The sequence below is a fragment of the Notothenia rossii genome (genome assembly GCF_949606895.1).
Source record: "Notothenia rossii genome assembly, chromosome: 5".
Classification (NCBI taxonomy): Eukaryota; Metazoa; Chordata; class Actinopteri; order Perciformes; family Nototheniidae; genus Notothenia; species Notothenia rossii.
The window spans coordinates 72,200,021-72,212,910 of record NC_136903.1 but is presented as its reverse complement, the minus strand read 5'-3'; the positions used below and the strand labels follow the sequence as shown (position 1 = coordinate 72,212,910).

General features: G+C 40.9%; 1 protein-coding gene across 1 annotated transcript; it reads right to left on the bottom strand.

Annotated features, from left to right (window-relative positions):
• Window positions 1-746: 746 nt before the first annotated feature.
• ccdc174 (coiled-coil domain containing 174) lies at window positions 747-5,234 on the bottom strand. Its single transcript, XM_079683795.1, has 11 exons — window positions 5,057-5,234; window positions 4,753-4,860; window positions 4,298-4,398; window positions 4,155-4,213; window positions 3,919-4,069; window positions 3,577-3,672; window positions 3,352-3,488; window positions 3,144-3,238; window positions 2,719-2,854; window positions 2,445-2,597; window positions 747-1,634 (listed from the first exon to the last, which is right to left on the bottom strand). Exons 1-11 carry the CDS (start codon window positions 5,096-5,098, stop codon window positions 892-894), a joined length of 1,821 nt encoding a protein of 606 aa, XP_079539921.1. The 5' UTR covers window positions 5,099-5,234; the 3' UTR covers window positions 747-891.
• Window positions 5,235-12,890: the final 7,656 nt, after the last annotated feature.

Below are 12,890 nucleotides of genomic sequence, written 5' to 3'. Positions count from 1 at the left end.
GAGTTGAGAAGTTTGAAACTCACCAGTCCACCAGGTACTGCGACTTGGTGATGCAGAACACCAGGATGAGTCCGGTCCGGCATCAGGGAGCAGTGAAGAGGTTCAGCTCTGATGACTGATGGCTTCAGCAGGATGCTACAATCCTCTAACACGCATTTCACGTAAAGAAAACATTTCTAAAAACGAAACAAACTCACAACCGGTTGCAGTATTGCATCCACACTAAATATAATCATTTAATACAAAAATAAAATTGTAAATTGACTTAAACATAATCCAAACACATTTACCCATAAATGATTTCAGTCCGTTCTAAACTCAAAATGTTTTTTCCAGTTGTGAAAATGTGCTGCTTTTGTTCCTCATATCTGCTAATACACTGAATGTTATTGGGTTTTAGATAGACATAACAACTGTTTACTTAATGGGAGAAATTATCAACAGATTGATGTTCATTAAAATAACAGCAGCTGTAGATTAATGTCCTTTCACAGTTCAGATATATCACAGTTCGGCCACTTGCAGATATTTTCTCCACATGAAAGTGTACAGTACCATCTGGTGGAGATTTTCATACCGCAGAATCCTCTCTAGACTTTCAAATATCTTAAATATTTAAACCAGGAGTAACCTTTTTTCATGTTATGCTTTCTCACCATTACAATAGATCCTCAGAAGGCGAAGCTTTATAAGATTTTAAACTGTATAAACTGAATTAAATTAACTGTCAGAAAAAAAAACAGTCACAGTATTCCTTGTGTTTATTACATGCTGAAACTGCAAAGATCTGAGGCAATGTGTTTGTTGTTTCTAAAATGTCATTAAAAAAAATTAGACAACAGTATTTACACTCTAAATACAAACTACACAGCAAGTAGAATCATTTAGATATCAGGTAATGCTCCTGTAGAAGGACAGCATTTCATCCATACTCTGTTCAGGCTGCTCAGGCTGAGACTGGCTTTGCTGCTGAGGAGGAACCTGTGAAGGAAACTGAGGAGGAACCTGTGAAGGCAACTGAGGAGGAACCAGGGAAGGAAACTGATGAGGAACCTGGGAAGGAAACTGAGGAGGAACCTGGGAAGGAAACTGAGGAGGAACCTGTGAAGGAAACTGAGGAGCATATTGGGGAGCATAATGTGTTGGATATTGGGGCGGATATTGTGGAGGATATTGGGGCGGATATTGGTTGTAATACTGGTTTGGGTACTGGGGGGGATACATGTGAGGCGGTCCAGCAAACTGAGGAGGAGGTGGACGAGGAAACTGAGCATAATGGGGGGGAAACTGGGGATTAAAGGGAGGAGCAGACACCAGAGTGGGCTCTGCTGGAGGACCTGAAGGTGAAGCCTGTGATGGAGTCTGTGGCTGTGGAGGAGGTGGAGGAGTTGGAGGAGGCGGTTGAGGGGCAGGAGGTGAGGGGGCAGTTTTTGGTGGAGAAAGTGGCTTCTCTCTGCTCTCAGAGACCTCTTCTGGGCCTTTGCTCCACTTGAAGGACATCTTGGATTTACTCTCCTGAGTTTTAACCTTCACCGATCGCTCTCTCTTCCACTCAGAAAAGTATGCAGTGGGAGGGGCGAATTCTGACTCTCGCTCATCGCGACGCCGAGATGTCCACTCGTTAAACATGGACTCTGGAGGAAACAGGAAAAAGCAGGAGTTAAAGAAGTGACTTACTTCACAAAGTAATGAAACTACTGAAATCCCTTAAAGCCGACGATAGCATACGTTGTTTATAAAAGTTTGAATTTGTGTTCCACCCATGGCACATGTCAGTATAGATATATACCCACAGCTGCATAACATAGGACTACAAAAAGAGTGAGATCAGTACCTCCAACTATATGACCTTTAACTTAATATTCCACTTGCAGATGTATGCATGTGCAGGGAAGCACCTGCATGTACAGAGAGAATGATGCAGGACACCAAAACAGTACTGGAAAGGGATCTTAACCAGATGGGAAAACGAATGATCATGTGTGTAACATGAAGTAGGTTTCTTCTAATAAAATGCAATCCATATTAATCTTTAAATAATTGTCATCATTAAATACAAATGTTGTCAGCTTTCCAAAGTCATTGCTAAAAAGGTAAGAGGTTTCCAAACTCTCTGAAGAACTATCTGTTCAGAACACTTAAGTGCAATGTGAAATAATAAGTGTCCTTCTGAACTTAGAAATCTGGGATGTCAAACCCTTTCCCTTTCTTCTTAACTGTGCTCATTGGACTTTGGGTTTAGCAGTCGGTTTAGCCTTTGAAGCCGCTGAATGAAATGTAACCATCATTTATTTTTTGTATCGATGATTTGCCATTGTTTTTTTTTAAAAAAGGCAGAGAAGTACAAGTCCTACTTTTGCTTGGCACTCACGTGTTTTTCCCGACAAACCTTAAATCGTCCTAAATATTTTTCTCACTAGAGACCTTTACTAAATTATACATACCTTTGCCTCTGTCCCATTCCCTGACATGAGGAACTCCTGGTTTGGAGTCCTTCCTTTCCTGGATCTCAACTTCCACCTTCCTCGCTCTGCTGACCTCTGGTACCTCCTCTGGTGGAGCCGGGGGTCCTATCAAGTCCCCTTCGTCGTCCCCTCCTAGGACAAACAATTCACAACAATCCCTCATTAGCGTACATGTGATCTTTGAACTGCAGCATGCATGCAGACTTTAAATGCAAACGGCTGCATTTGAAGTGAGGGAGTTGAGGATACACACCTTCAATGTCCTCGTCCTCCGTGCCATCCAGCTTGGCCTTCTTCGTCTTCCTAGTCCTCACTTTAGCCAATCGAGCCTTCAGGATGGCCTGCCTCTTGTCCTTCAGCTGTTCCCTCTTAGTGCGCTGCTCGGTTGTCTGAAGGACAAGAACAAAGACTGAGCAAACACTCAAGACAGCATTATTCATTTTTTTAAATAAATATAGATTTGATTAACTAGATACAACAATATAACATAGACTTAGTGTATAGTCGGCTGAGCAAAAGTGGGTAAACTACAAATACATAATAAAGTCCATCAAAGTGTGGATTTGTGTGGATCTACATACATGCTTTTAGTGTTGGGACTATGTTATCCATAGAACTTTTAAAATGCCCTCTCCTAATATATATTTATATTTTAACAGGCTAGATATGTGTTCTCACCTGGTCTCTGAGCATGTCCAGAGTTTCTCTCTGCTTCCTGCGCTGCTCGGCATCATGAGCGAACGCAAAGTAACCCACACCGAGATCCCGAGCCTCTGTGAGACAGAACAGACAGAAGTATGGGTTTTGAACAGCACAAGACTTACAGAACACATACCTGTATTTCAAACGTGTGCTGGAAACATTTAAGAGATGCGTTAAAAGTAACCTTGTCCCCTGATATCCTCGTAGTGGATGGGTCCGACAGGCTTCTTCATGGCCTCCTCTTCCTCCATCTCCCACTCCTGCCTCTGCAGCTCTCGGCGCATGTCCTCCGAGAGTAAGGTCTTCTCAGCAGAGGCTTTTCTACATGGAAGAGTGGTATCAATAAAGTTCCCGTCATCAAGGAACCAACTCCTGCACATTTTAAAGGTTTTATCTGTAGGATATTTACGCTTTTCCGTAAAGGTTTTGGTCCAATTTCTCGAACCCAGGCAGGTCTTTCTTCATGCATCTCCGAGATCGGCCCAAAGCATCCTCATAATCCACCCTACAGATTAACAAAGCAGCAGAACAGATTACTAACAGGATATACATTTTTATATATACATTTAAATAATAAGTAAAGCACCCTATTGGTATAGGCATCACTTTAATAGTACTGGAATTGGTATGAATATCATACTTCTTTCTGGCAGCCCTATAGTATTTAACATATGTGCTTTGAAACTAAAATACTAACTGCACTTTACATTTCCTAAATCAAACCCTTACAAATATATGAAAGAGACATTACCATTCGTCATTTGGGTTTTCAGGAGGAGGGACAGGAGACCTATTTCCTCTTTCCTCATCCTCTCTTTCGCTTTTCTGTGCAAGTGTTTCTCTCTTTTTGTCAATAATCTTCTGGGTGAAATCCACCAGGAACAGTCCTTCTGTCTCTTCATCTGGGGAATACAAGACAAGTTTATTATAAAGTACATTTCGCTATGGAACTAAGTTATTAGAAGATATCATTTTTACTCAACCAACCTGGAAAGTCTCCTTTTGTCATTTGCTCGTAGAGTTTGGCCTTCTCCTCTAGCTTGCGTCTGTTATTAGAAGATTAGAAGTTAGAGGTTTTTGTCATCATTTTATCATGACAGTGAATCTACAATATAATATGTTGAACTCACTTTGAGGTGTCCAGACTGCTCTGCTCCTCAGACAGCTGCTCCGCGTCTTTCTCAGCTCTTGCTGAGACTCCAGTGTTTTGTTTGATCCAGACATTAGGTTTCTACTCAAGAGCATGAAGACGAAACATCGTTAGTGATCTCACTAACATTTAATGATTATCTTCTTCATCGATAATGGATCAAATGCAAAAAAATAGTGCAAATGTCCATCCTAGTTTTCTCAATATCTCGGGTATTTCGGTACATAACCGGGAGATATTCAGTTAATATGATATACAATAGAAGGAGAATATATCTGAGAAGCAGAAAATGTTATAAGCTTTTCTGACATTTATGCAAGAAAACATACTTTTACAAATTAAAAATAATTAGTCAACCAATCGTCTTAGCTCTAGATCTCTTTCATTAAACAAAAAGGTAAAAATAGGCCCTCAAATAAATACCACATACTGTACCTTGACTTTGGCTCTTGATGTGAACCCAGCTCCAGTGTTTTCATGCCCAAGTTTGTCCTGTTTGAATTGTTCCTGCTTCCTGTACAGTTCAGCTTTAAGGTCCACCAGCTATAAGAACAAACGTGATATCAGAAATAACGTTATACTTAAATCAATAGTTATTGTTTTGCTACTAACACAGCTGTAACTCTGTTTATGTGTTAGCAACATAGCCTGAGAGTTAGCTACCGTTAGCTGTTATATTTAACTAAACGCCACACAGCAGCGATAGTAGTTTGTAAAGCTGCTTCTGAATGCCACTCACAGATGAAGCCGTCACGTTGAAGGGTTTCTTCTTTTTATCCATGTTTATCACTTCTTTAATACTCCATGATGTGCGAGCTACTACTGCTGCTGAGCTGCTGACATGGATGAATAATAAGAAGGCTGCTGCTGACTTCCTGACTTCTTCGTTGGTGGTTCTCCCGTTTGTGAAATGTGGCTTTACCCCCAACTAGTGGCCTTTAAAAATAAAATTTACTGCAAACACCCTTTACGGTCTTTATAGAGAGGCGAAGTCCCTCCCCTTCCGGGAGCCTCCATGGGACCCCGGAAGCGGAAAATTATACATTGAAGTCAATGGAGAGAGAAAAGTTATCTTTTGATCCCGTTTGAATTGTGCCACGAATGACACATATGATGTTTGTCAATCTTAAACAATCATTTCCATGCAAAAAAGTCACAGTTTGTCGTAAAAATGCTGAAATATAAGACTATGAATAATACGCAACTAGAAAGACTACAAATCCCAAATGCATTCTGGGTCGCGTAAGTGATGTCATAGGCGATAATGCTCCAAGACTGGTTGTGACTCGCAAAGCAAAGAGGAAGAAGAAGACTGATTTATTCCCTCCAATAAATATAAGAGATTGCTCCAATAAATTCACTTTTACAAGATGCCTGTGTGCTTTGTACGAGGTTGTAATCACAAAAGAGATCATACCACTTGCTCGTTCTATCGCTTCCCGTCTGATGAAAGGATCAGGAGTCGTTGGACCAAACATATCAGGTAATATACACAGTGTTGAAAGTGTGCCGGTCCTACCCGGTCCTTAGTACCGGTAAGAGATTTCCAGGCGGTCCGGAGGACCGGGAAGAATTGATAGCTCCACCCGTGGAATTTATACTACGAAGGGCAGATATTTTGGTTTGGATTACTGGTCTGGTCGTGTGTGTGTGTGTGTGTGTGTGTGTGTGTGTGTGTGTGTGTGTGTGTGTGTGTGTGTGTGTGTGTGTGTGTGTGTGTGTGTGTGTGTGTGTGTGTGTGTGTGTGTGTGTGTGTGTGTGTGTGTGTGTGTGTGTGTGTGTGTGTGTGTGTGTGTGTGTGTGTGTGTGTATTTTTGCGTTTGTGCGTATTGTTTGTGTCCCGGGGAAAACACTAACGAGAAACACCGGCTGCTGTTATGCCTGCTGTGACCTCAAGTTACTCCGTTCTTCGCTTGTAATTATGCCGTTACAAGCTTCTAAGTTGTATTTATCATCTGAATTTGCCGAAACAAGTTTCATATTCTGAAAGCCAAGACTTTGTTTATTAAACAAAACACCCGAACCCCGAAAAACAATTTTTTTACGCAAATCCACGTTTATTTTGAAATGAGCCGTTGCGACTTCCGACTGATTTCGATAGAGCGGGTCACATATTAGCTTTTTCCCACTTGATCAGAATAGCGGGAGGAGAAAAGAATGGAGTGACTGAATGACAGCTAGAAAATTAGGCTACGTGGTAATTAAAGCAAAAATGCAAACGACGACTCTTTAGATGTTTAAGAGAAAGGAGAGAGATGAAGAAACTCAGAATGTGCTTAAAATTTGAAAAACAACGCCCACAGATGACACAGGTGATGATGCTTATTTAGCCCAGAGAATGGACATGAACATGGCCATGATGAATATAATAAGTTAGCTAACTAGCAAACTGTATCTCTATATGGGGTGCCCAACCAGTCGATCCCCAGTCGATCTCGAGATGTCTAAAAGTAGAACAACAATATTCAGTTAATGTCCTACAACAGGGGTGGCCAAACTTTTTGGTTCAGGGGCCACAATGATGTATCAATGTGACAGCCGGGCCGGGGGGCATTGTTTGGTTCCGTCTTGATTCATGTCGGGCTGAGGGTTGTTTTAATCTCATTCTCCCGCGCGCGGGGTGACGTCCACGCGCAGCTGCGACGACCAGGGAGGAAGGGACTTTTCGCGGCGCGCGCGGCGTGTGGACAGTGGGGGATAACATAAATAAAAATTGGATCGTTGTATTTTAGACTTTAAGGCTTTTTAAGATCAGCGCGGGAACCCTGGCTCATTTATACCAATATTGGACGGGCCACATTAAACACATCAACGGGGCGCATGTGGCCCGCGGGCCGTAGTTTGGCCACCTCCAGGCCCGGTTCTACGGGGGTGCATAAGGGTCCCAGTTGAATGTTAAGCACCCTCACTTGAAAAAGAGAAGGGAGTGAAAAATATTACATATACAATAACAATAATAATAATAATAATAGTAGTAGTAGTAATATGAAGAAGAAGAAGAAGAATATAGTTGAAAATAAAATAAACTGTAATTGTGTTCAAATATTGTGGTCAAATAACTATAGTTAATAACCCCCCCCCGTCAACGATCGCCGCCGTCTTGGTTAAAAAAAGGTTGGGCACCCCTGCTCTATATAGTCAACTGGCTATTTTACTCAGAACACAACATGTACACAGCATACTATTTTAACATTAAATATTTTGCTTTGATATCTTCTATTTTAATCTGCACATTGTGGCATACATTTTATTTTATTAGTATTTTAATTTATGTAACCAATATTCTGAAAATTCAAAGAAAGACAGAGACTTGTACATTTTTGACTGTCTGCTGAATTTAGTTATACATCTTTATTCTAATTTATAACAGTTGAGGCCCAGAGGGAGGAAGAGGAGACTCAGCCAGAAGAAGTGGCAGCAGGTCCCTCAGAAGCCACCATAGGTGATGCTAGCCCTACTGCATACCCTTCTATATGGAAAGAAGAACAATATGAACAGTTCAAACAGAAAAATGAATGGATGTATGCTCACAATGGAAGGCTAGGCTGTACCCCATGCCATGATGTGAAGGATCTGGGTGTCATGGCCTCCCGTGGTGTTAATATTGCTATTCAGTGGGCTGATGGAAAGATAATCCCAGCTGGTCCATCAAGGGATGTCCAGCTTTCATCACTGCGCAAAAAAATCCGTGAACACAAGAACTCTGCAGCACATAATGAAGCAGTCAAGATTATTCAGACAGCAAATAAAGATATTCTTCTGAACATGAACGCGAGTAGTCAGGAGTCTGTGTTTGAGTCTACTGCCAAGGTATTCATGACAACCTATTATGTGGCCAAGAACAACAAGCCTTTCACAGACTTTGAGATTCTGATTGACCTGCAACATGCAAATTCTGCTGATTTGGGGCGTGTTTTGCATAGCAAAACTGTCTGTTGACATAATTGAGCATGTGTCATCACAGATGAAAAAGGAACTTCTAAAAAAGATAATAGAGACCAAAAGCAAAATCACAGTATTGGCTGATGAGTCAACCAGTGTTGGGCACAAATCAACACTAATTGTGTTCCTGAAGGCTAGTGTTGATGGAGACATGGAGCCCATTGCCTTTCCGTTGTACCTGGTTGAGCTGGATAGTATGTCTGCTCCTCATATCAAGGAACAGATTATGGGTTGCTTGCTTAAAAATGGCTTTACTGTTGAGTTGCTGAGAGAAATCCTCATTGGATTTTGCAGTGATGGGGCCAGTGTCATGCTGGGAGTGAAGTCAGGTGTTGGGAAGTTGCTCCAGGATGACTTCCCAGGCATCATACTATGGCACTGCCTTAATCACAGACTGGAGCTTGCTGTTGACCAGGCACTGGATGTGACAGGGGGAACAAAGGACTTCCAGGCATTCATGGACAGCCTATATTCATTATATAGCCAGTCACCAAAAAACATGCGGCAGCTGAGTGAATTTGCTCACAACCTGGACATCGCCCTCAGGAGGATTGGAAAAGTGTTCAGTGTTCGCTGGGTAGCTTCTTCATGGAGGGCAGTCTCTGCAGTTTGGTAGTCTTATCCAGTCTTGGCACAACATTTCCGTGAGGCATCAGAGGATGATACAAGGGACAGCAGAGAGAGGGCCAAATTCAAAGGTCTGCTTTCTAAGTTGTGCTGCATCAACTTCCTGAAAAGTCTTGCACTGATGGCAGATGTTCTGACTGAACTTAAGAACTTGTCAGAAATTCTTCAGAACAGGAAGACCACACTCCCAAAGGCCCATGACATCATGACGACGTATGTCAAACGCATAGAAAGTTTCAATCGCTACCCAGGACAACATGCAGTTGATGCCAGTCAGGCAGAGGAAGTGATGGAATTCAAGGGAGAGGATTTAAGAGTTGGCAGGTCTCCCATCATTGACTCTGCTCAGTTCATCCAAGCAGTGGCAGACAATATGAAAGAAAGACTCTTCACAACCACAGCAAACAGAGCACAGGCCAGTGTTGCAGCCAACCGAAAAGAGGCTTATAACAGCCTTATCAATCAAATGGCAGTCCTCAACCCTGACAACTGGGACCATGACAATCCTCGATTTGGAGATAATGAGGTGAGGGCTTTGTGTGATGTCCTACATGTGAACCAACAATAGGCCCATCTTGGATTCACAGAATACAAGGCCAGTGGAGGAAGAAACATTCCCAACAAAATGAAGAAGTTGCTCATGGCAGTGGCACTGTCTCCAAGCAATGCTGACTGTGAACGGGGGTTCAGCACAATGAATAACATCATAACTGAGTATAGGAGCAAACTTACAACAACAAATGCAGCAAATCTCCTCTTCATCAGCTCTGTGGGACCACCATGCAGACAGTGGGATCCACTGCCTTATGTGAAGACCTGGCTGGGCAAAGGAAGAAGAGCAGCCCACTCAACAAGCTGCATGGCTCGCCGGTACACAGAAGAAGAGAGCTACTTCAGCCCTCTGTGGAAAATGTGGAAAAGTGTGTAGTTTACCTCCCTCAACATGCCTTGCTAATGGTCTGTTAAGTTTTGACACAAGTTGTATGCACAATTGAAAATAAATAATTGACTATACATATTGTCAAGTGTTTCTAATTTCTACCCCATAAAGACATTACAAATTTGAAGTTTGTGTTCAGGGATGCATGAAGCTGGGGGCGGGAGGAGAACAATATGAACCAATGAAGGTCGGGGTAGCATTATAGTACCTGCAAGAAATTCAAACCACTTTCACCCCTGAATATACATGTTTTGCATGGAACATAGTCAAGTTAGCTACCTAGCTAGTAGCGAGCATGTTAGTTAGCATTATATTACATTACTTAGCCTTGTCATTTGTATTAGCCTTAACATGAAGTAAACCAAAATGTTAAACAGTAAGAGTAGTCATGATGGTAAGTATTTTGTGAAACATTTGAAGAGTAGCCTATCGCCCCCTCCACCAGGTGCTAAGGGGGCGGGAGGTAGGCTAACGCCACATTAGTATCAGCGATCTTTTCTACTTAATGCTATCTGCACAAATGGTTAACATTGACCATTAAAAGATCAGGCAGTTCAGGGAGAGTCGAAGGAAGGAAGACAGGCAGCTTTGCATGACATTCTTCTGGACGTGTTTCATTGTGATGATAGTGAGAGTGAGTCAATCTGTTTGTTGGAAAGACAGTAGTTGAGTGATTACTGAGAGAAAATTATTAAAAGAGATAATTATTCAGTGTTGTTACTTTAAAGTGTTGTTACTGACCTTTTTCTCTTTTATTTTCTTTACCTCACCTGTAACTGCTGAGACCCTGAGGAACATGCACACTGGTCTGACCTGCTCTGGTAACCTGATTTCCACTGTACGTAATAGTATTTGGTTATGGTATATTATTTATATACATCAAAGGCACAATGCACCCCTCAGAGACACACATGTATTGAGTGTGATATTTTGCATTGGTCATGTGAAATCATCTTTACACACTAGAAAACTGTAGGAGCGGCAACTTGTTTTGAAATTGAATTTTTAATATCCGATAATAAAGTTGATCTGTTTTCTTTATTCTTCTCTCTTCCCAGCTCCATCCATCACCATTCTCTGTTCCTGCCAGGTCCTGCTTGCTAATCAATGCTCATATTTTTTTTACACAATTACAAATAAAGTCAATGTATTTTATGACATGAAGTTGTGCTTCATTCTGAGTCAATAATAAATTCATTCTGCCTTCAGCTGCAAAATTATTGTGGACTGCACCGACATCCATGTAGCAGCCCCCCCCCCCCCCCAGTAAGATGAACCAAGCAAAGCTGACATACTCAACATACAGCTGTGCTCTTAAGTTTACATGAAGAATTTGTGAAATATTGGTAATAACAGGTTTAAATGATTATTAGTAATTAATTATATAATTTTCTCATCGTAGATGAGCAGACAGGGAGCAGATGAGAAAAGCAGAATATGCAGCTGCCATTTTCCACATGGAAAAGAGAAAGGGCCAAGTGTATTTGAGTGGACAAAAGAGAAATCCCAAATACGAAAAATAAAATTATACAATTTAGATATGTATACAAATAAATACATATCCTATATACACCATGTATAATGATGGTGTATGATGTAGAAGGAAGTGTGGTAGATAACAATTAAATATAGAGTTACATACAGATCCATGTTACAGCAAAAGATGGAATAACTAAGAAGCACACATTATAATAATAATTACACGCAACAATTAAATAACTGCTCAGCATCTCCACCACAATCCCAATCTGCTGTGTCCTGTTTTCCTCCCCTCTGCATAACACCCCATCACACATACGAAACACAACGCAGAGTCCGAGGGTGTTAAGAGTATGTTTATTTAAATGTCCTCCTCTCTACTGGCCAACACAGGGAGCATATGCTGGGTGTAGAATTGTTCCAGGAGGAGGAGATTTCCATGCCATGCAGGGTCTTTGGGGATGGGGATGATGATCCCCTCCTTCGTGGTCCACAGTAGCAGAGACTCCGGTCTGTGATTTGCAGCTGTTATATAATATACAATACATTTTTTTGAAAAACATTTGATCAAAAAATAAGGATTTGGTCAGGATCTAGAGTCAGTGTGTAGTTTATTAATTAATCAATGCTCTCTACATTAGGAAAACACATACCAGTGTACCAGAGGGAGTCACACACAGCTGTGCCTAGATAACCAAACAAATTGACAACAGGGATGCAAACTCATCAGGTATGAAAAAGGTGACAAGGATCCGAGCCCCCTGACCCCACAGAATATCGGCTTTAAAATGAGGAATAACAGAGGATTTTAGCAGTCAGAACAACTAAAGCAGCAGTGTTAATATTAACAGAAACGCCATAGAGTCACATCTAATAGAAATATATAAAAAGCATTTATTTTAATTGTGTAGCAGTCAGTTTATAATTTTGGCAGCACTGTTGAGCATTTTGAAAATGTATTTTCAGGCCTCTGTGCAAGGCTTAGTCTTTCTATCTTTATAGCCACTGGTGTAAAGTAACTAAGTTCATAAACTCAACAAGTACTATACTTGGGCACAATTTTGAGATACTTGTACTTTACTTAAGTATTTCAATGTTTTGCTACTTTGTACTTCTACTCCACTACAGTTCAGAGGTAAATGGTGTACTTTTACTCCACTACATGTATGTAATACCTTTAGTTACTTTACAGATGTGGATGAATGATGTGAAATATAATCAAGTGTTAAATCAGACTTTAGTTCCACCTGGAGTAAATCCAAAAGCTACCCTGCAGTATACAAAGTCATTCAGACTAGCTGCACCTTTACCAGCTTTGAGAACACTTTCATGATCAATCATTATAAAACGTATCATATTATTCTGAAATGGACCAATCTGCAAAATGACTACTTTTACTGTCGCTACTTTCACTATATTTTGATAATACTTTTCTACTTTTACTTGAGGAACATTTGGAATGCAGGACTTTTACTGTAACAGAGTATTCCTACACTCTGGTACTTCTACTTTTACTCAAGTACAAGAACTGAGTACTTCTAATTTTAATCAATTACAAGATATATACTTATACCACCTCTGTTTA